General features: G+C 50.0%; 11 protein-coding genes across 11 annotated transcripts; 6 read left to right on the forward strand and 5 right to left on the reverse strand.

The window, feature by feature from the left end:
- The first annotated feature begins 1,994 nt into the window (after window positions 1–1,994).
- On the forward strand, window positions 1,995–3,285 carry BDW70DRAFT_140427 (40S ribosomal protein uS14). Its single transcript, XM_073737605.1, has 5 exons — window positions 1,995–2,113; window positions 2,205–2,228; window positions 2,374–2,416; window positions 2,488–2,544; window positions 2,681–3,285. Exons 1-5 carry the CDS (start codon window positions 2,076–2,078, stop codon window positions 2,687–2,689), a joined length of 171 nt encoding a protein of 56 aa, XP_073593829.1. The 5' UTR covers window positions 1,995–2,075; the 3' UTR covers window positions 2,690–3,285.
- Window positions 3,286–3,649: 364 nt separating this feature from the next.
- Window positions 3,650–5,970, reverse strand: BDW70DRAFT_140428 (putative ubiquitin C-terminal hydrolase Ubp8). The gene is made up of 8 exons (XM_073737606.1): window positions 5,931–5,970; window positions 5,476–5,873; window positions 5,208–5,420; window positions 5,050–5,157; window positions 4,672–5,000; window positions 4,193–4,621; window positions 3,935–4,138; window positions 3,650–3,878 (listed from the first exon to the last, which is right to left on the reverse strand). The coding sequence occupies exons 2-8, from the start codon at window positions 5,543–5,545 to the stop codon at window positions 3,765–3,767; spliced, it is 1,467 nt and encodes a 488-aa protein (XP_073593830.1). The 5' UTR covers window positions 5,546–5,873; window positions 5,931–5,970; the 3' UTR covers window positions 3,650–3,764.
- Window positions 5,971–6,471: 501 nt separating this feature from the next.
- Window positions 6,472–7,436, reverse strand: BDW70DRAFT_87191 (DASH complex subunit DAM1). The gene is made up of 4 exons (XM_073745070.1): window positions 7,015–7,436; window positions 6,906–6,957; window positions 6,804–6,855; window positions 6,472–6,734 (listed from the first exon to the last, which is right to left on the reverse strand). The coding sequence occupies exons 1-4, from the start codon at window positions 7,327–7,329 to the stop codon at window positions 6,551–6,553; spliced, it is 603 nt and encodes a 200-aa protein (XP_073593831.1). The 5' UTR covers window positions 7,330–7,436; the 3' UTR covers window positions 6,472–6,550.
- Window positions 7,437–8,052: 616 nt separating this feature from the next.
- On the forward strand, window positions 8,053–9,967 carry BDW70DRAFT_151917 (CRAL-TRIO domain-containing protein; the record flags this gene model as incomplete). Its single annotated transcript, XM_073739363.1, has 3 exons — window positions 8,053–9,207; window positions 9,334–9,433; window positions 9,489–9,967. The coding sequence occupies 3 exons, from the start codon at window positions 8,053–8,055 to the stop codon at window positions 9,965–9,967; spliced, it is 1,734 nt and encodes a 577-aa protein (XP_073593832.1).
- A 157-nt stretch (window positions 9,968–10,124) lies between these two features.
- BDW70DRAFT_87197 (HIT family protein) lies at window positions 10,125–11,298 on the reverse strand. Its single transcript, XM_073745071.1, has 6 exons — window positions 11,132–11,298; window positions 10,976–11,058; window positions 10,806–10,874; window positions 10,496–10,588; window positions 10,413–10,427; window positions 10,125–10,359 (listed from the first exon to the last, which is right to left on the reverse strand). Exons 1-6 carry the CDS (start codon window positions 11,163–11,165, stop codon window positions 10,252–10,254), a joined length of 402 nt encoding a protein of 133 aa, XP_073593833.1. The 5' UTR covers window positions 11,166–11,298; the 3' UTR covers window positions 10,125–10,251.
- Window positions 11,299–11,331: 33 nt separating this feature from the next.
- Window positions 11,332–13,281, forward strand: BDW70DRAFT_140434 (M20 family metallo-hydrolase). The gene is made up of 3 exons (XM_073737607.1): window positions 11,332–11,842; window positions 11,913–12,227; window positions 12,279–13,281. Exons 1-3 carry the CDS (start codon window positions 11,592–11,594, stop codon window positions 13,219–13,221), a joined length of 1,509 nt encoding a protein of 502 aa, XP_073593834.1. The 5' UTR covers window positions 11,332–11,591; the 3' UTR covers window positions 13,222–13,281.
- BDW70DRAFT_140437 (40S ribosomal protein eS10) lies at window positions 13,282–14,231 on the reverse strand. The gene is made up of 4 exons (XM_073737608.1): window positions 14,157–14,231; window positions 14,051–14,100; window positions 13,780–13,940; window positions 13,282–13,715 (listed from the first exon to the last, which is right to left on the reverse strand). Coding segments are annotated over exons 1-4 (462 nt in total). The 5' UTR covers window positions 14,159–14,231; the 3' UTR covers window positions 13,282–13,466.
- Window positions 14,232–14,432: 201 nt separating this feature from the next.
- On the forward strand, window positions 14,433–15,537 carry BDW70DRAFT_140440 (telomere maintenance SDE2 family protein). Its single transcript, XM_073737609.1, has one exon. It carries the CDS (start codon window positions 14,546–14,548, stop codon window positions 15,443–15,445), a length of 900 nt encoding a protein of 299 aa, XP_073593836.1. The 5' UTR covers window positions 14,433–14,545; the 3' UTR covers window positions 15,446–15,537.
- Window positions 15,538–15,709: 172 nt separating this feature from the next.
- Window positions 15,710–17,864, forward strand: BDW70DRAFT_87239 (uncharacterized protein). Its single transcript, XM_073745073.1, has 2 exons — window positions 15,710–16,192; window positions 16,243–17,864. Exons 1-2 carry the CDS (start codon window positions 15,772–15,774, stop codon window positions 17,769–17,771), a joined length of 1,950 nt encoding a protein of 649 aa, XP_073593837.1. The 5' UTR covers window positions 15,710–15,771; the 3' UTR covers window positions 17,772–17,864.
- Window positions 17,865–18,251: 387 nt separating this feature from the next.
- On the forward strand, window positions 18,252–20,640 carry BDW70DRAFT_140442 (pyridoxal phosphate-dependent transferase). The gene is made up of 7 exons (XM_073737610.1): window positions 18,252–18,424; window positions 18,481–18,922; window positions 18,993–19,198; window positions 19,258–19,337; window positions 19,423–19,590; window positions 19,665–19,862; window positions 19,925–20,640. Exons 1-7 carry the CDS (start codon window positions 18,299–18,301, stop codon window positions 19,950–19,952), a joined length of 1,248 nt encoding a protein of 415 aa, XP_073593838.1. The 5' UTR covers window positions 18,252–18,298; the 3' UTR covers window positions 19,953–20,640.
- BDW70DRAFT_140446 (uncharacterized protein) lies at window positions 20,627–21,125 on the reverse strand. The gene has a single exon (XM_073737611.1). The coding sequence runs from the start codon at window positions 20,856–20,858 to the stop codon at window positions 20,688–20,690; it is 171 nt and encodes a 56-aa protein (XP_073593839.1). The 5' UTR covers window positions 20,859–21,125; the 3' UTR covers window positions 20,627–20,687.
- Window positions 21,126–21,156: the final 31 nt, after the last annotated feature.

The raw sequence follows: 21,156 nt of genomic DNA on the forward strand, positions 1-21,156 counted from the left end.
GGCCAATCTGAAGCAGTTGGATTTGTTCACACTTGCTGCTATTGACACTCTGGTAGAGCGGTTCGGATCTCCCGCCGAGGCCCGCGGGAAGTATACAAAACACACGATACGGAGTACATGACTTGTGAGAGTAGGTTAGTGCCGCAGTAGATCGCCCTTGAAAACATGGCATTATTACCGTTCGAGGGAGGAAATCTGGGTCATTAGCAGCAGGAGCTACAGCTACTTAAACGGTACCCAATGTTGCCTTGAACAAGGCTCGACGATCTTCTTGACAATGTGGATCAAGGCTCCGGTGTCGCCTCACCGACTACAAACATCCACTCTGTTGTGGTGCTATACCATACGGCCCTTGGTAAATCTCTGTTTTCGAGATGTCAGTAACGATGATAGGATTGAGCTATCACTTCCCATCTCGTCTACTGTAATTTTGGTGACTGCCATCGGCCATCCAACGAAATGCATCAGCAACAGCAGGGCGAGTCGACTTTCAAAGGTCTTGCTCTAGCCGACTTTTCATCACGACGCTAGGCGCTTGAGCAGCACAAAGTAACCCCCCCTGTGTCGCTGCATCCCAGAAGATACAGGGATCTCACTCTTTCGAGGTTCACTCGGTTCGCTAAAGTCGATGGGCTCGGCTTCGATCTGATGCGTCCCGCGGATACTCTACACCCCTCCAGCCCTATATCACGGGCGCTCTGCGCTGATTGTAAAAGCGCTGTGGTGGTCCGTACAAAGACCAGGTTGGGGTTGTAAAGAATGCATACTGACAACCATATGCGCTCCGGCAAAGGCGCCACTGAAGCAAAGCTGGCAAAGCGACAAACATGGCATACGCCAGGTGCCTTGCCTTCAGCCATGTTCAATGCAGTCCCGAACGTAAAAGAAACGACCGATGAGGAAGCCAATGTGGTGGTCACTCTGTTCGACGGTATGGCTGAGGCGCCTCTTCTGTGAAGTTCACCATCGCGGTAGATATCGCAGTACAGATATAGCAGATATATTGAGAGAGGTTTACACACGAGGCCAACATATACTGCCTGGTGATACACTGGCTAATGGGAGGGCTGCAGTGAGTTTGGTCAAATGCCCGGCTCTAGGTTGGACGGCCATTACCGGGCTGATGGCATTTTCCGGCATGCGAGGGATAGAAGTCGCCCAATACATTCAAATTCTGCAACAGGTCATGTGCTGTTGCCTTCACCTTGGTCGAAAGCAAGGGCGCACAGCAAGAAGGAAATGAAGTGGCCGTTGCTAACGGTGCTGATATCGTTCAATTGGCTCAGTGGATTTTCCCTATCGACCCCGGTATTGGCGGCGGGTTTGAGAGACTAGAATATCAGCACTCACTGGGGAACACTGGCCGAGTATGTCATATGCTCGGGTAGATCTTCGGAGTTGCTGGCGTTTATGATTTTGGGCCATCAATGAATTGGGCACGAGGTTCATGCTTGCTCGGCAAGATTCTCCCTGATACCAGGAGGAAGCCCAAACGCAGTCAAAGCTCTGCCGACTGTGAGTCACAGACATGGAAATCCGGGACTATGATACTATGATGCGTATTTGATTACACCGAAGGGCAGAGGGTAGCTGAGGGTTCATAACTCGATATCCTGTTGTATGCTGGGAATCGTCTTTTTTAGCTGTAGACTCAATATGCTCTCGAGGATGGAACGCTGAGAGGATGAGGGTTTAGAGAGACAATTTATTAGTGAGCTAATGGAATCAGAGTCCTTGGGTCTTCAGGACTTAAGACAGTCGAACACAGCAATATTGATTGTGCTAGTAGAAGGAACATAGCTCAAGATGAATGGTAGATCTGGGGAACCCCGGTCAGTCACATGATGGCTATATACCATAAAGGTTTAGCGCCATAAAGAAGCGAGAAAGATCCGCCAAGCCCCGGTCACAGCACCGAGCCTGAGTCAGCAACCCACAACGCCAAATTCCAACCCTACCCTAACCTGAACCTTTTCCTTCCGTCCCCAACGCCAGCGACGCCGACAGCAAGCCCACCGACCACCCTCCCGTCAACACCGTTTTCCCGACGTTCTCATCCTCGCCGATTATTCAAGATGACTCACGAGTCTGTGTGGTACAGCCGTCCTCGCAAGTATGTACACCTTTGTCCTCGGGGTTGAGCTCGAGTGATACATGTTGGATTCGATGCGGTGGGTGTGATGCTAACCAATGTTATGCAATAGGTACGGCAAGGGTTCCCGTCAATGGTGTGTAGTTTTCTTCCCTTAATGACTATTGGCGAATATGCGAAAAGAAGTGGACATCGGAAAATGCAGTGGAAATAGGAATTGGACAAGGATTTCGCATGGATACAATGGATGTTGATGGGTTCTAACTCGAATTTTCGAACAGCCGTGTCTGCGCTCACCGCGCCGGTCTGATCCGCAAGTACGGGGTATGAAATTCTTCCTCGAGATTGAGCTTGGTAATGCTGGGAATTGGTGACTGATTGGGGTCTTGGTTTAGATGGACATCTGCCGTCAGTGCTTCCGTGAGAAGGCCTCCGACATTGGTTTCTTCAAGGTTGGTCTTCCTATTTCCATCCTGGTTGGTTGGGGTTGAGTTGGGAAAACGGGGGTGGTGAACAACTTGGAACTGTCGATTGGTTTTTGACAAGGAAGCCGATTGGGGAGCGCTGCTAACAAGTTCTTGCTTTCAGTACCGATAAATCAATCACCAACCTTCTCCCGTCATGACGATTCCGTATCGCGTCCGTACCGGTACCGGTGCCACCTCAGCCCGTCTATAGACTGTGCTACTTGGAGGAAGTCGAATCCCATTTCATTCCGTTATCACGTACCCGCTTTGCCTGAAGACTAAAATTCCGACGGGCGCGACATGAAAGGGACCGGAATATTGAACAGAGGCATGCGATACGGAATTTGGACTTGGTTGGGGGCGATGGAATGAAAAGAAAAATTGTGAAAGAAATTACGGATACTTAGAAAAAGGATCGGTCGACTCTTCTTTTTTTAATGACGAACTAAGCCTTGCGCGGGCGGACGTTTGCGCGTCGTCGGTGTTGACAGACAATATCAACTTCTCAATTCATGGGTGTTTTTCTATCTCATGCCTGAGCCACCGTTCGATTGGCGTTATCGCATATGAGCAAAGATGGGCTACTAAATTGAGTGCTAAAGGAGTGTTAGGGATATCGCTCTATTATTCCCACCCCTTATAGCTCATCGCAAACTGCCCAAACAATCTCGACGGACCAGTAGAGCTACAAGTACAGAATACAGAGTAGTCGTACGGTGAGACTAAGTAATCTGACCCTAAGCTTATCTGCTTGAAACCATGGCTGTAGTTGTAACTTCGCTAAGCGGAATATATGATCTCACGTCCGCTGCAGCCTTGGTCCATGTTGAGCGGAAGTTAAACCCTCAATTGTAGCCATCGAGTTCTATTGCAGGTAGGTAAGTGGGTACATAATGAGAATGCGGCTGTGATGCGTGAACCACATTCTGTATACCTCCATCAACCCGGCCGTGCACCATCCATAGATATACAACATAATATACCACGATACTTATCATCATCTACTTCTACTCATAAAGCTTACATTACTAGATATGCATGCATGCACGTAACTAACGACAGAAACATGGAACGAACAGGAATGGAAGATATAAAATAACGCACCGCCCGTAACACCAAAGAACTGTAGACTCAACCTCAAGCGCTAAAGCACAAAACATGACAACATCCTTCTAGAAAGATGGAAATAATGGTCGCTGGCTGGGCTAGGACGCAGCATTTGCCAGGCAGCGAAGATTATAGAATAGAAGATAAGCGTCAACACCGAGGACTTCCGCCTCAGTGACAGGGGTAACTTGGTCGTCGTTGAAGAGCATCCACTGTTTTATGGCGATGTTAGATGGTGAGAGTCAATACGAAAGCGAGAGAAACAAACCTCATCACCCTGGCGACAGTAGACGTAGTAATGCCCCGCCTCGAGTTTGCCCTTATGTACAACAGCTGAAGACAGGTCATACGTATACCGTGATTTGTCAACGGCGGAGTCGGGGTTCGTAGTGTACGGAAGCATATTGATTGATAAGGGGAAGTCGATACGGCCTTCAACCTTTTCTGAGACGGAAAAAGTGTGTTCAAAGCGCTGCTTCTGTTAGATGATATCTCGTTGTCTTGCCGTCACGAATATGGTGTTTACCTTAAGCTGCATACACAGGATCGCCGGGAGTTTCTTGATCCGGAGCTGCTTTGTTGCCTTCTGCGGTGTGTTGCCACAGCCGCTACAGTTGTACACATCGGCCATAAGCTTCTCCGGCGAGGTAAAGCTCTCCAAGCACCCGCTGAGTGTAGGTGTTGCGGAGGGGCCGGTACCGCCGCCCATGGCTCGTTTCTTCGCCTGAACCTGTACGTCGAGACTTAAATCGACAATTGGATCTTCTGTTTTTGTGACATTACCACAACGATCGCACGTCACACTGCTTCGAAGCTTGCCGTAAAACGTTCGGTGAAAGAAACAACTGCAGCCTTTTTCGTGGTTTTCCCGGTTCCCCTCCGCGCTGGTATGCAGCTTGTCGACGAGGAACTGGTAGTACTCATGCGCATCCTGCTGTTGATAACCGGCCAAGGTCTACACGAAAGTCAGCTTGTCGCAGTTTATGAGCTGGGCAATGCACCTACTGGGCTTGCACGCCAGGAGGCCAGAAGCAGGTTGAGCGCCGCAAAGCCCTCCGGCTTGTCGATGCTGTTGAAGTCGGCAAAAGCTTCAGCAACAGCGCAGCCAATGCAATCCGCAACCGTGCAATCATGCGGTTGGTGGCCATTCCCGAGAAAGTAGGTACTGAGGATGGGATCATGCAATAGCGTCTGCAGAATGACGTTCAGATAGCACGTCTGCCCGAGATTGAACAAGCCTCTAACGCCTTGCTTCGCACACGGCCGCCGGTTAGCGTTGCTCTTGACGTAAAGTTCGTCGGCCGAGCTCTCGCTAAAACGCCGTTTCTTTGCGACTGCAGGGGATTAGCTAACGAACAAGTAACGGCCGAGGCTCACGCGGACCTTGTAATGTGTTCTCTGGGGTTGCTGATCTACATCGTTCTAGGCCGTGATCGTACACCAAATCTTCGCAGCCCTGGCAAAACAAAGCTCGGCTTCTCGACTCCATGTCTGAGCGAATTAGCTACGCAGCCGATGCCAAATCAATACCTTTCACTTACAGAATTGATGACCAGTGTTTTCAGTGTGTGCCTTCCGATCGCCATTCATACACGGCTCAGAACAGGTTAAGCATGTATACTTCGGCTTCAAATAACTAGACGGATTTGAAGTGAATATATCGCGCCGTCCGAGAGCATTGTGCGTCTTGATGAAGGAAGCCTTGAACTGGTTGCTAGCGGCGCCATCGTGCATGAGCTGAGATGCTAGGTGTTCTTTGGTCTGTGTTAGCTCCGAAAGAAGACGAGAATGCCCATATGGTGTCCATACCGCAACCGAACTCGGCCTCCGAAAGGAGGGAAACCGAAGCAACGGTCGCCATTGTAGAAGCGGAAGTCATGAGGCGTCGCCCAAAATATCACCTTAACAAGTCTCGAGTCTAGCACGTTCAGTATGCAGGGTAGATCGGAAACGTATCAGAGAAGGTGCTCTCAAGGCTGTATGTCGAATCAGGTGCTCGGTTCACAAGGCGGATAGACAGAAGCCATGGAGCAAAGGCGCAATTCGGTATGCTGCAAGTGTTAAAGCATGTCTTATCAAATAGAGTCCAGCTCTTAGTAGCAATGTAGATTAATGGATGGACATGAAAGGAGAAGTGAGGAGCAAATCTGGGGTTGAATAAAGGTGTTGTCCGCCGTCTCGTGTCTCCGCCGAATCGGTGCCGAACACTGTCGAAAAAGAACGTTAGATACCAGACTTTGTCAAAGAAAGCACTTCATATTTACCAGAGCAAGACGAAAATTGTTCCCTTAAGAGGCTCAGAAATCAAATCACTAGAAACGAGGCGATAATGTGTCCAAGAACTTTTGGCAAACTCGACTGCGGCTCCGATAAGAGATCGGGCCTGCATTTGATCCGAGATGGCGAATGAAGTATACGGGACACTCAACTGCCTTCACGTTTATCTTACTTTTATCTATTTGTGACTTGTAAGGTATATTGTTCTAACTTCTTTAGAATTACTTCAGCCTAATCAATTAAGATCTTTAGTTGTAGGACATGGTGTGTCAATTTGCATGCGCCATGCAGCGCATGCGTTGCGGTGGAGATGCTATATCCTGGAAACGCAAACAGGCGTTCATCTGCGTTACAATTCGCCGTCGTGCCAGTTGATAACAGGTCCAATCGCACGGCACCCGTCTTTCTTCCTTTCTTTCCCCTCTTTCTTAATTTTAAGTGCCCCGTGATGACTCGTCCAACGTCGTCCAACGTCGCCCCGCGACCAAAGAGCGTTTTGATGGCTCGGGACGATCTCAGTGCACTGTCTGCGCGCTTAAATATTGTTGCAATCCTATGCATATCCCGATGTTCGAGCGTCCTTGGATTGTACGTTTACTGCGCAAGATCACCGCATGCTCTTTCCCCGAGGCAAGGCGCTAGGACGACCTCGGCCCCTAGTTGCATAACGACTAGTCGTCGTCCCGCGACTACTAGTTCCTCTCACTCTTCCACGGGATGTTCCAGGTTTGGGCACTTGCTTTGTGGAAACCGTGCTTGGAGGGTGCTCGATAAAGGTAGTATCCGAGGTCCTACGTGAACTGTTGATTAGCAAAGTGTATGGCAGTTATAGCCTGAGACGATCAATTTCTGCAACTCACATAAACGTCATGTCGGCTTCGTTGCCTTTCGTTGATTCTTCTTCTTCAGCCGCTGCAATCTGTTAGATGGATTATATTCGCGTTGTGTGGGGTAAACAATACCCTTCTGTGCCTCAGCTTGTTTCGCTCTTCGAAATGACTCGGCGATTGGTGCCTAAAGTCGCTGGTCAGGTTGTACGCGAGATCTGAGCCACGGGAATTATTAGCATACCTCTGGGAAGTCCACGCAAAAAGCATTCATGTTTAATCCATAGAGGAAACTGGCAAAGCTCTCGCTGAAGCGCGTCAGACTCTCATGCATTAGCTGCAGTTTGTCGAAGTTCGCCTCGAGCTCGGCCATGCGGTCGGCGAGATCCGCAAACTGCGGCTCAAGGGCGTTGATAGCGGGCTGGGTATACGGCACCCTGCTAATCTTCCTGTCATATCCATGCGCTTCGCGGACGGAAGATCTAGAGCCTGGCCTCAAAGGGGTCGTGGGCCTTGATATGGCGCGTGAGCGCGACGACGAGCGTGAAGCAGCATCCATGATATCTCCCTTTAGTCAACGCTTACGGCAAGTTCGTGCGGTCCGAGGTTATTTTGAGACAAAATGGATAATGCGAGTCGACAAGTTGGAGATTGCCCGTTGCGGCGTTCGGAACGGATACGCAAATTAGAAGGTGGGGAATCAATAAACACTCAAGTAACTATGTATTAAAACGATTAATAATTTCTAGGAATTAGTCTTAAAAGGGGAAACTCACTGAAGAGATTAATTGTTCCAGTCCTTCGAGGTCCAGGCTCAAGTAATAGCGATCTTAGACCGCTGGACGAAGTTTGTTGACAACGGAAACCGGAAGAATCCCCGCTGCTCGGGCACTAAAAGTAGAAGCCCTCGTGCATCTAAAGCCACGAGTCCGTGAAACGGAGTTGAGCCCCAGAAGATCAGGGTCAAACTACTCTGGAATTGCTCGTCTTCTCTACTTCGGTTCAATAAAGACCTGATGATCGAGTCCTTGGAACCTGCCCTTTTTCAGGGAGGCGGTTTATGCCGCAGCACTTATGGTCAACGGACAAACCTAGTTAGTCCGGCTCCAACCGCTTGTCTTTTCGATCGCCCGCCGGACCGCCTCCCTGAATCGCTTCGATCCCCCCGCATAGGTTACCCCCCAGGCCAATCGTTTCAGGGGACTTTCTTACACGCGAACGCCTTCCTCATAAACCTTTTTTGCGCACACTTGCCGGCTTGCTTGTCACTCTGCAAGGGCACATGCATGCTTTTTTATTACATCGTCGTGCCTGCTATTCCTCGGCCAAATCGATTCAGTCAGCTTGTCATCCATTAGGACACAGCTCTCGGCGTGCACAGATCTTTGCCCCATCATCTCGTCCTTTATTCAGCTCAATTTCAGCACGCTCGTACCTACCGAGACGGATATTCTCCACCTCCCTATCATCACCCTTTAGAGAACCGAGGAAGGGCTCAACTGGCTGGGCGATAACGTTCACGGTCCTTCTTGTCTTTGGGGGAGCTTCGCTGCAGAATAAATATCGTACACTCGGGGCCGATTCCGTTCCCCAGTCGACTGCTCTCGAACCCCAAGAAAAAGAAGAAGATCTATTTCTCGGCGTCCTCGATACTCTTAAGACTATGCCTATCGAAGCCGCTCCCGGCACTGTGGGCAACCTCACCCCCGAACAAGAGGCCAAGCTCCAGGAATTCTGGGTCCTCTTGTTCAAGGTGTGTGGCGTCCAAATGGATGGTATGGAAGAAACCGAGAAACGTCCCGCGAGTCCCGCACAAGAAAAAAAGCAGCCGCCAAAGCGGAGATTCGGTTTCTTTGGAGGAGGCTCTCAAGAGAAAGATGAATCTACCGCAGCGAACGATGCTTCTTCCGGTATCGCGTCACTTACAATTACCGATGGAGACGATAAGTTCGGCACGTCAAAGGAGTTCCAAAAGGCTCTCGCTGAAATCAAACCGGAGGATATGCGGACCGCGTTCTGGAGCATGGTGAAACAAGACAACCCGGATAGCCTGCTGCTGCGTTTCCTGCGGGCGCGGAAGTGGGATGTCAAGAAAGCGCTCATGATGCTTATTTCGACCATTCGCTGGAGACTGCTTGACGCGAAGGTGGATGAAGATATCATGGTCAACGGAGAACATCTTGCTTTGGAGCAACTAAAGAGCAGCGACAGTGCCGAGAGAAAAAAGGGAGAAGACTTCATCAAACAATTCCGCTTGGGCAAGAGTTTCCTTCACGGTGTCGACAAGCTGGGCCGTCCGATCTGTTATGTTCGGGTCCGTTTGCACCGTGCCGGTGATCAAGACATTGAGGCGCTGGACCGATTTACAGTGTTTACGATAGAATCTGCTCGGATGATGTTGGTGCCTCCAGTGGAAACAGCTGTAAGTTCTGCAGACGTGAGCTGGCTGGCCTTCATCTAACAAGATACCAGTGCGTCATCTTCGATATGACTGATTTCTCACTTGCAAATATGGTATAATCCCCGTTCTAGGCTTTCTTGAGATTCGCTAATCGTGCTTCAGGACTATCACCCAGTAAAGTTTATGATCAAGTGTTTCGAGGCGAATTATCCCGAGTCTCTTGGCGTAGTACTTATCCACAAGGCGCCTTGGATCTTTTCTAGTTAGTCCCCACATTTGTCGCCCTGACCTGCAGGTTTAACGGACTTTTTTTCTAGGCATCTGGAACGTTATCAAGGGCTGGCTTGACCCTGTCGTCGCTGCGAAGATCCAATTCACAAAGACACAACAAGACTTGGAGGAATTCATCCCCAAGTCACGTATCATTACAGAACTCGAGGGCGACGAGAAATGGGAGTATAAGTACATTGAACCTAAGGAGGGCGAGAATGATAAACTGAAGGAAACCGCCAAGCGCGATGAGTTAATAGCTCAACGCCAAGAGCTGGCCAAGGAGGTCCAAGATGCAACCGTTGCTTGGATCCTTGCTAGCAGGAAAAAGGAAGAAGATAAGGCCAGGGAGGTTACGGAAAAGAGAAAGGATCTCATCGAGCGTCTGCGGACTCAGTACTGGCAGCTCGATCCTTACGTCCGTGCACCGAGTCTCTACGACCGGTTGAATATCATCCAGGGTGACGGCAAGATTGAGTTCTATCCTGAGGCCGCTACCAACGGAGAGGCCACTAAGAGCGACTAAACTCTTGAGCGTACGGCAACTGTTTCTCATCCTGGCTTCATTTCCTTGGAATGTCATTGATAGAGATGTATTATTTGGTCATGCTGTTTTTGTTCGATATACACCGCCGTATTTGCTAGCATCGGGCCTGAGATTTGGACTTTATTCTCTGGCATGAGTCGTTTGATGTAAGAAAGCTTCTTCCTATAGTGTCATCTCAGGCTACTAGACCCTCACGGGCACATAGACTCAAGTACCTACAGAATACGCATGCCCATATGTATAAGAATGCACAAGCTGCCACTTCACATCTTAGCCTTGATCGACTCGTAGTACTCCTTGAGCTTGTCCATGTCTGTTGCCTGAGCAGGCCATCCAATTCCAAGACCTTCCTCCTCGTTGGGCTTGGGAATCTGTTAAAGTTAAGGTTTAGTACAGTGAATTGAACACTAGTAGCTGAACGTACCATGTGGAAGTGGACCTGTAAAAGCGTTATTAGTTTTTGAAACAATTAGGGTAGTACAGTGTTGATGGAGCTGTGCAACATACATGATCAACAACCTGGTGCGCAATACGACCATTGTTTTGAAGAATATTGAAGTCGGTTGCGCCGGTTACTTGAGCGATCTTCTTAGCAACAGGCTGTTTGTCGTCATCTGTTAGCTCCCTCCAATATGAAGACCCATTTGCAAAGCCGTGGATCTGGATTGAGACCGGTGATGCATTGAGCGGGGAAGGGTCTGGGGTTGGCGGAGTGTATCCCGCAAGGTACTTGGATTCCGCATAATGATACTTATGAAAGGGGTAGGTATCATCTTGGTCTCTTCATCATCCGCTATCTTTCCGCATGAGTACGTACCAGGATTTCCGTGAGGTGGTCATCGGGGATATCGGTGAGCTTTGCGCCGTGGTACTTGGGGATCACGAGCTGTTGGACGGTTTGCGCTGTTAGCTTCTTCTCGACATCCACTTTTCGGAAGCCCCTATGCGGTGGACGTGCTATCAAGAACGGGGAGTGGGCGTGTTTACCGCATGTCCACGACTGAGCGGCTGGACGTCGAGGAAAGCGAAAACCTTGTCGCTCTCGAAGAGCTTGAAGGAAGGTATTTCTCCTGGTTAGAGTTAGTTTCACGCATTGAAACCATTTGGTGGCCTCTTCTAGTGCGAGAACCGAATGTTATTTACCCTTGATGATTCTGCAGAAGATACAGGCGGCCATTATTGCGACAGGTGGGAATTTCGATTGACCTAGTGAAGGAGGAGTCAATTGAGCTGAAGTCGTCACCAACGACCAAATGCGGGGTTGGCGGTATCGGACCGGAAGGGTCAGTCCACTATTTGCACCACTCTACTCTCTTCTGGGAAGGTCGCTCGAACGCTTCACTTGGAGAACCAGATTCGGGATTTCTGGAGGCCTTGGCCACCGAAGACGTTTCTTCTCATGGTTTAGATTTGCTTTGTTTTCTTATGATTTGATAGCAATGCCGAATCCATCATCTAACCCCGCCTCGGATAAGGTATGAAGCTGCTGTAGTTGGAGTCGATTCGTCCCTAGGGACCTTATCATCCCTCAATGCACACATGGAGACATCTTCTTATCTTGTCTTATATATAAAATTGCTACGCTCCGCCAGTGACACTCGAAATGGCTGGTTTCCTGCGACCGAGAGGTTCTGTTGCAAGCGCAATCAAGCTGGCATTCCGATCTACCCACTTTCTCCCTACACGAGCCCCATCTTCATATCTACGACGCGCATTTTCCGTTCATTCAAGTTCACCCATGTTATCTACAGAGCTGACCGAGGCGCAAGTGTCGGCGTTGAGAGCCAATAAAGAACGCCTTGCAGAAGACCTTCATCACACCTGTCAATGGGGGTACGGAATTCGCTGGGGAGAGTAAGTACTTGCATAGTCTACCGGCCCTCGTGGCATCAAAGGAGCCTTAGTCAATCTAACGGTAAATTAGTGGCCACACAGACACAGGTATGCAGCGCTTAGCGCTGTCACAGGAGGATAAGCAAGTACGGGACTGGTTCATTGAGACGACAAAAGCTCTGGGATGCAAAGTCACAGTCGACGCAATGGGCAACATCTTCGCTGTTCGTCCTGGGCGCAGAACTGATGTACCCGCGACATTCATCGGTAGCCACCTGGATACGCAACCCACTGGTGGAAGATATGACGGAATCCTGGGTGTACTCTCCGGCATAGAGACCCTGAAGACCCTAAACGATCTGGGACTGGAAACCGAGGGTGGTGTTGGCGTTGTCAACTGGACTAAGTAAGTTGCCCTCCCAAATTGCTACTTCAAACATTGCTCATGTGTCTGCAGCGAGGAGGGCGCCCGGTTCCCTATCAGTATGGTCTCCTCTGGAGTATGGGCAGAATGCATTCCTCTTGAGAAAGCACATGCATTGAAAGAAGTGCCTACTGTAGCCTCCCTTCCAACTGCAGCTTCTGCTCCGGAGTCCATGAAGTCAGCACTCGAGAAGATCGACTATCTAGGGAGCGTTCCGTGCTCATACAAAGAGACTCCCATGGCCGCCCACTTCGAGCTGCACATCGAACAAGGTCCTCACCTAATCACTGCAGGCCAGCAGATCGGCGTCGTAACAGCCGTCCAAGCATACCGGTGGTTCCGCCTTAACATTTTCGGCAGAGACACGCACACAGGCACCACTGCATTCGAGCACCGCGCCGACGCCCTTTATGCCTTTGCGCGCATGATGGTGCGCGCCCGCGAAGTCGCCGCCTCGCAAGGCTGCCTGGCAAGCGTCGGCATCATTGAAGCCAAACCCGGCAGCGTAAATACCGTCCCCGGCACCGTAAGCTTTAGTCTCGATCTCCGGGGTCCGAAGACCGAACTTGTCGAGGTCGTTGAAGCCCAGCTGCGCAAGGACTTTGACGCAATCGCCGCAGAGGAAGGAAAGGGCATCGGCAAGCCTTGCCGTGTGCAATGGACGTTGGACTTCGATTCGCCCGCCGTCAACTTCCACCCTGATTGCATTGAGTGTGTGCAGCAGTCTGCGGAGGCGGTCACGGCTGATGCTGGTGTTGCGGACCCTAAGTCTCTTGTCAGAACAATTATGAGTGGGGCTGGGCATGATAGCGTGTTTACTTCGAAGAGGGTTCCGACTAGCATGATCTTTGTTCCGTGCAAGGATGGGTTGAGCCATCATCCTGAGGAGTTCTGTTCTGCCGATGATTGTGCCAGAGGTGCCTCTGTCATTCTGCAGGCAGTTGTTCGGTATGACCGAAAGCGGTTCTCACCGTAGATAAACTAAATGTGGTTTACAAACGTACATTCCAGTAGTAAACTACAGCACCAATAAAGCATCGTACTCTGTATCATGATCATGTCATTATCTAGTTATTCCATATCGGACAGAAAAAGAAATGACATTTTTCTTTTGACAGGATGCGCTGAGATGCAGTAATTTCTGGCCATAGCCTACTCAAACCACACTAGCAACACCCTTAAAAAACCCTCGGAAGACCGGGAGGCGACATCGACACCACCTTACGAAGCAGGGGCGCCACGGCCACGGCCAATTCCACCACGGAAGCTAGGGGCGAACTCGCCGGGGGCACCCTCCTTGCCTTCCTCACGGCGACGGTATCCACCCTCACGAGGAGGACGGGGACGGCGCTCGCGCTCTTCACCACCCATCATTCCACGAGGGGGAGCGTGAGAACGCTGCTGCTTGATGTGGGTGGCAGGGACAACCTCGGCGGGGAGGTGAAGCCACTCACGGAGGTAGTCAAGACCCTGAAGACACTGTTAGTAAACCAGCGTTGTTGCCTTTTTATCAGGCGACTGGAATTAAGCGTACCTCGGGGGTGAGGGTGTAGTAGTAGTACTGCCAGGAGAACTGGGTCTTGACGTAGCCGCGGGAGTTGAGGGACTGCATGGCCTTGATCACGTAGAGGTTCTTGGTGTCAATGTCGCCATGCTTGGGAAGGTTGAAGTCCTTCTTGGCCACGAGCACACCCTCTAAAAGCGACTGAGTCAGTAATCATTCTTCTGTAATTAAACCCGCAACCAAGCCAATCCCATTTGGTTGTCTTGTCTCGTCGCGCTGTCGAGGGAATTCGTTCACATACCGCGGAAGAGGTACTCGTGGATCTTCTTGCGGTCTTCCTTGGGGATAAGCCTGGCATGGAATAAGTAAATTGTCATTCAGCTCACATTCTATGAACTTTTACTTACATTGTCGCGAGTTCCTGTTGCTCTTCGGGGAATCGCTCTGACAACGCGCGAAGAGGTGGTTGAAATTGGATGATGGAGTGGACCGACGGCTGCCGAGTTTAAAGTGCGATTATTCCCGATTAGGTGCTAAAAGGGCTTCAGCCCTAATTCTTCAAGCGATAAGATAAAGTTGTATCATGTGATTATGTTCTGTATCTGGATCATGTGACTCTGCGATCCAGGCCTTATCCGACTTCATCTGGATCGGTGGCTAATCTTCATCCACGTTTGGTATCGATTTACCTCATCAACGCTTTACTTCAGCATATTGAGATAACTCAGCGTGAAATTCGGTAACTATCTCCCACGAAATAAGAACACACGTCGACTGAAGTTTGAGACGAACCAATATGGCGTCGCACGTAAATGTCCTCCTGTCGTCCTTCCCCGGACTTTCGCTTCCCTCGACAGTCTCCTTTGCATTACCAGCGACGTCGACTCTATCAGATCTTTGCGAAAAAGTCTCATCATATATCCCTTATTCGGTGCCTCTCCGGTCCCTCATTTTAACAACAACAAATAACAAACAAATTCTCCCCTCGTCGCGCGCTGTTTCTGAACTCATCTCACCAAATGGCGACTCAACTCTCCTTCCCCTTCGTCTCACCGTTCCTATGTGTGGCGGAAAGGGTGGTTTTGGCTCTCAACTTCGTGCTGCCGGTGGGCGCATGTCAAGCAGGCGCAAGCGCAATCAAGGCGACGACAACGGCTCCAGCCGTAATCTCGATGGGCGGCGTCTTCGAACAGTCAACGAGGCCAAGGCCCTTGCGGAATACCTCGCCGTGAAACCCGAGATGGATAAGAAGGAGAAAGAGGAGCGTCGGCGACGGTGGGAGGCTGTTGTTGAGGCGGCGGAAAAGCGCCAGGAAGAGCTCAAAAATGGAGGTGGGAAGCAAAAGATCGATGGTCAATGGATGGAGGATAAAGATGAGATGAATGAGAAGGCTCGAGAGGCGGTTCTTGCAGCTATGAAGGAGGGCACTTGGACGGATAATCTGAAGGATGCTATCCTTGGCGGGTCAAGCACGAGTGCGAGTGAGGGAAGTGGGCAAGAAAGTGCTTCTGTGTCGGAGGACAGCGAGGAGGAGGCCGAGATGAGGGATGCGCCTGCGCAACCTGAGTCGTCGCGGCCTGCTGCACCAAGGAGATATATCGGATTCGATGAGGATGATGAATTCATGAGTGATTCTGAAGAGGATGAAGAAGCTACGAATGAAGGTTCAGAAGGAAAAGGAAAAGCGAAGGCATAAGTGGTTGCGTTCTTCTACTGTTCAGGAGCACTTTTCTTAATTTGGTTGTTTTAGCGCATTTATCCGACCCAGCACAACTGTATACATTGTCTTTCAAGCCGTGATCTTATTATGATCAGTATTAAATATGCTTTTTATTCTATTGTAGTAAGTATCTTGTACTTTACGTAGTAACTATGTGATCTTTGTTTCTTCGCCCCAGCAGATGCCATATCGGCTATCGCCACTGCAACTCTTTCCGGATAGCGGAGCGGACCAATAACGCCCCAAAAGAGCTCTAGAATTTCGTAGCAAAACTTCTCTCACTACTTCGATTCTCGATCATCATGTCGTCGGCCCTCAGGCGCATGAACCCGAGAGCTTTGTGGAAATTTCCACGACCATGCCAACAAGCGCAGCGTTTTTTCCGCAGCCAGCACGCTCCCAGCTGCTTGCGGCGGGAGGTAGTTTCTAGACTGGCACCCTTGTCGACCGTTCAACTGCGAAGACAATCTACCAGCGCATCTAACCCTGTGTCATCAACGGAGCATACTCAGGCTGTTCTACCATTATGTTGCCCCGGATGCGGGGCGTATTCGCAGACTGTCGAGCCGAACGAGCCAGGATTTTACAGCAAAACCAGAAAGCAAACCCGAAAGCTCTTATTGGAAGCGCAAAAGGAACCGTTAAAGGAATCTGCAACGCAGGATGCGGTATTCACCATACAAAAAGCTGTCGAGGAAGCGGAGATCGCTCCTAAGCCACACTGTTAGTATTCCACCCGTCCTCCTCCATTGCGCCCTAACAGCTTGTTGTAGGTGATATCTTGCTCGAAAATGCAGCGGATACCGTCAGCCTATATCTCGAGAAATCGCAGTCACCGGTGCAAGTTTGCGACAGATGTCACGACCTACTACACCACAATAAGGGGGTGTCTGCTATATCGCCTTCGGTACACTCCATTGGAGCATACCTTGACGAATCGCCGCATAAACATAACCGAATCTATCATATCATTGATGCTGCGGATTTCCCTATGTCGCTTGTTGATGGTATATACGAAGAATTGGGAATTCAGGAACAGCGCTCGCGGAACCGGCGATCTGCGACCTATAAATACAAACACGGAAAGAAGCTGCCGACGATAACGTTCGTCATAACTCGCTCGGACCTTCTGGGTCCTACCAAGGAATTGGTGGACTCCAAGATGGAGTTCGTTCGGTCAGTTCTCCGTGAGAAGTTAGGTATCTCATCGGAGGAATTCCGCCTGGGCAATGTACATATGATCAGCGCCCACCGAGGCTGGTGGACGAAAAAGGTCAAGGAAGAGATGCGCGAGCATGGAGGGGGAATCTGGATAGTCGGGAAGGCCAACGCTGGGAAAAGCAGTTTTGTACAGGCCTGTATCCCAAAAGACTCACGGAACCTCGAAAAAATGGCGGAACTCATTGCGCGCCGAGGAGAAGCATCACCTGCACCTAGTTTGAACGACCAGCCTGCTTTTGACCCCCATGGCCTCCTTCCACCTGCTCCGAGGGAGGATCTCTACCCCGTTCTGCCAATCGTGTCATCCCTCCCTGGCACCACGGTCTCGCCAATTCGGATTCCATTCGGCCGCGGTAAAGGGGAGATAATTGACCTTCCGGGGCTTAGCCGTGGCGATCTGGCCGACTACGTGCAGGATGAATACAAGCGCGACCTTATCATGACCAAGCGGGGAAAACCTGAGCGACATACTATCAAGCCCGGGCAGTCCTTGCTTATTGGCGGCGGCCTTGTACGCATTACGCCTTTGGATCCTGACACTATCGTAATGGTTGCAGCCTTCATTCCAATCGAAACTCACCTGACAAGGACCGATAAGGCGGCCGAGATGCAGGCTCAAGAGCGTCCATATCCTGGAACAAACATCGTCAAGGAGGGCACTGGAGCGCTGATCAAATCGGCGGGGATATTTGATCTGAAGTGGGACGTTACACGCTCCCATCTCCCAACATCTATCGCAAAGGCTGTGGAAGACCACGGCATCAAGCCCCCTCCCCTGCCTTACAAAGTGATGTCTGCCGACATCCTGATTGAGGGATGTGGCTGGGTCGAGTTGACTGCCCAGATTCGCGCAAAGGCAATTCAAAATAGCGATGGTGATGGCGATGGGTCTACGGAATCCTCACCTCACTTTCCACGGATTGAAGTTTTCAGTCCTAAAGGGAAACATGTTGAAGCACGGCGGCCCATTCAGAGCTACGAGTTCACAGCGAAGAAAGCGGCCGCTAAGAAACGGGCTGTTGGTGCTCGAGGGCGTCGCAATGTTGGGCATATGAAACGGAAACAGAACCAGAAACCTTAGCTCTGGGTTACTGAACTGAGTATTTCGTGTTTATACTCTTGATCGAACTTTTGGGGGGAGTCACTGTACATTACGATATAGCATAGCGATTGGTGTTCGGGATATAGGTTTGGTTTATCAATGTTCTATACTGGGCTTCCGCCACCACTGACAAGGGGATAGTAAATAAAAATATAGGCAAAGATAGATATATGCTCACTGGTAAGAAAAGGTGACCTCGTCAGTTGAAGTAAGCTAAGCTTATTTGCCCAGCTTCCACCCTCGCGTACTGAGTTTCTAGGGCATCTCTGCACAGATACAGTGTGCAATAATCAAGCTGGAAGTTTGAGTGTCCTAGATAGAAAGAAGAAATACAAGATTTATCTATTGAAGTCGTATATAGCCCAAGTAGCGGGGTACGGTGATCTGCGTGCTCACATGGTCCTACGCCCTCTTCTTCTCTCCCCACCTCGTGTCGAGAGAGATATCTAAACTTTTCTTCCGACACTTTATATTTAAGGTATTTATATATATAACTCTTACCTATCATGCTCTCTTTCCGCGGCGAAAAAAAAGCAAAATCCATTGACATTCCCTGGCGCTTCGCCGTTGCCCCAACCTACGACAAGGAAGCGAACCCCGATGGCATCATTTGTTTTGGGATGGCTGAGCATGTACAAGTCTACCGAATCCAAATTCTGTCTCCCTTTCTTTTTTAACTATCAATCAGGGCCCTGTCCGCGCCGATATTGCCGAATACATGAACAGCAATGTCAAGTTTACCACAAACTCGGTCTGCTACCCCTCCATGTCAACGTCAAACCCCCTCCCCGCCGCCATCTCATCCCATCTAAACAAGTACTTCAAGCCCCTCACACCCATAACGCCTGAAATGGTCGTTAAGGTGAACGGCTGCTCGGCTGCAGGGAATATGCTGTCCTTTGCGCTTGCGGAGCCCGGGGATGCAGTCCTAGTCAGCAGACCGGTGTATGGACGGTTCGAGCTTGATTATGGCGTCCAGGGAGGAGTGGAAATAGTATATGCGGATACGGATGTTGATGAGGTTTTTGGGACGGCTTGTGTGCAGAGGTATGAGGAGGCATTGGAAAAGGCAAGGGAGAGGGGAGTCAGGGTTCGGGCGCTTGTTGTTGTTAACCCGCATAATCCCGTTGGTATGTGCACGCTCAATTCTACCTCTTTATTGGTAGGTACTTGAGATCTCTCAAATGCTCACGTTGTCAGGCCGGTGCTATCCACCAGAAACGCTTGTCGAGATCATGAAGTTCTGCAACAGACACAAACTTCATCTGATTAGTGATGAGATCTATGCATTATGCGTATTTGACTCTGGGAACCCAGAGGCAGTCCCATTTACATCTATTCTATCCCTTGCAACACCGGAGATAATCAACCCGAATCTGGTGCATGTATTATACGGATTCAGTAAGGTAAGAGCAATCAGGATCCCTGAAACAGCTACGAAGCCCTAATCAGCATGTGAGAGCAGGACTTCGCCTCCGGTGGCCTTCATCTCGGCTTCATAATCTCTCGAAACTTTGAACTCCGTCGAGCCTGCTCGGCGATGCTGTATGTACGCCTCATATTCTGTCCATCGCTAAACCAGCGCTCAGATCATACGAAGCTAATATGAAAAATCTGTCTTGCAAACCAGGCGATTTCACAGTCCTTCCTCGGCAGCTGAGACAATAGGGACTGCTATTTTGCAAGATGAGGACTTCGTATCTCGATTCATTGAGAGATCTCGACGGGATCTTGCTCACTCATATTCAATAGCTACTTCGATTCTTGATCAAGAGGGGATCAATTATGTTAAAGGGGGGTAAGCAAGCAGCACAATACCAAATTCACCACTATCATAGGGCAAGCGAACTAATCACGTTGATGTGGTGCCAGGAACGCCGGCTTCTTTCTTTACATCGAGCTCTCACCATACCTCTCTCTACAAACCCAGGAACATGAATTCGCACTCGCCCAGAGGCTGCTCGATAACGGGCTGTTCTTGCACCCAGGCGAGGAGCATTGTAAGGAGCCAGGCTGGTTTAGACTTGTCTTTTCGCATGATGAGCACGTTCTTCGGGAAGGGTTACGGAGGTAGGTCCACAATTCCCGTTTGCCAATGGCTTCCTCCTGACATTCAGCTCATAAACGAATAGGCTCATCAAAACAGTCAAAGAGACTTAAAATGGATACTATGCGCCAGAAGATCGATAGTAAGCATCGTTGATATTCCCATCTATGACCGTTATCATCAAATGTACCATCGAAGCCGGATATGAAGGACAGCCTGTTATATCCTACCCCATCAAACTCATCTCATTGAGATGGAAGATTACTTCCACTGACCTGCATCCTCAACCCCCTTCCCAACCTTCTTGAGTCCATCCTCCAGTCCCGTCCCCACATTTCCCAGAGCATCACCAACAGGCCTCCCCGTACTACCGGTAGCACTGTTCACTGTATCGCCCAGTCCGCGAGTTGCGGCGCCCGTAACGCCCCCCAAGGTTTTGGAGACGCCGCCGACGGTGTTACCAAGTGTGGATGTGACGAATTTGGCGGCTCCCGTGACACCGGAGTCATTGGAGGTGTTGGAAGACCAGTTGTTGTTGGGCATATTGGCGCGTGGTGTGGAGGTAGTAAATAAAGGGGAGATTTGTAGTTTGGCGATATGACGTTGAGCTTATCCGTTCGTTGTCTGGTATATGGTAGGTATGTGTAGGTTTGTATTTCGGCAAAAGTAAATGTTTTTGTGGAGATGAGAGGTGGGAACATATGGTTTATATATCATGTATCTTATGTGGAGGCTTGCCTCTGACGTCACTGGCGAGGTCATAGGCTTCTGAAACTGATTTACATCTTTAGCTTCGACTCGGAGAATTTGTCTCTGAGTTTACTACGTAGGGTGGAGTATACCGACGCTTAATATAGAGATGAGATCATCCACATGGTTCCAGGTGGGCAGATATGGCTCGGGCGTGGTTGGAAAACCCTTATTCGGACATGCAGGACATTCAACAAACAAGCAGCAACCATGGCCAGAAATGCGTCACCACCAGTCATATTCCCAACTAAGCCCCCTCTCCCTCCCATAAACGCTCCTATACTCCTCAAATCCAGACTGCTTGAGCCTTCTTCGGGGACTTGTCTCGCCGTCAGCCATCAAATCAGCATCCCCACTATGCTCAAGCAGATACTCCCACGTCCTCACGCAGTCTTAGTTGCATACCACAGCGGCGTATGTCCCATTTCATCCCTAGCATTTATATCTGCTTCTGCCTCGACGGGAAGCTTGATGATCCACTCACTTCTCGAGATGCGTGCAGCACTAACAATGAGCGTCAACGGCGCGGCTCTGCTGCCATCCCTGCAGTCAACTGTTGCGCCGTGC

The sequence above is a fragment of the Aspergillus foveolatus genome (assembly GCF_047715535.1).
Source record: "Aspergillus foveolatus strain CBS 279.81 unplaced genomic scaffold BDW70scaffold_43, whole genome shotgun sequence".
NCBI lineage: Eukaryota > Fungi > Ascomycota > Eurotiomycetes > Eurotiales > Aspergillaceae > Aspergillus > Aspergillus foveolatus.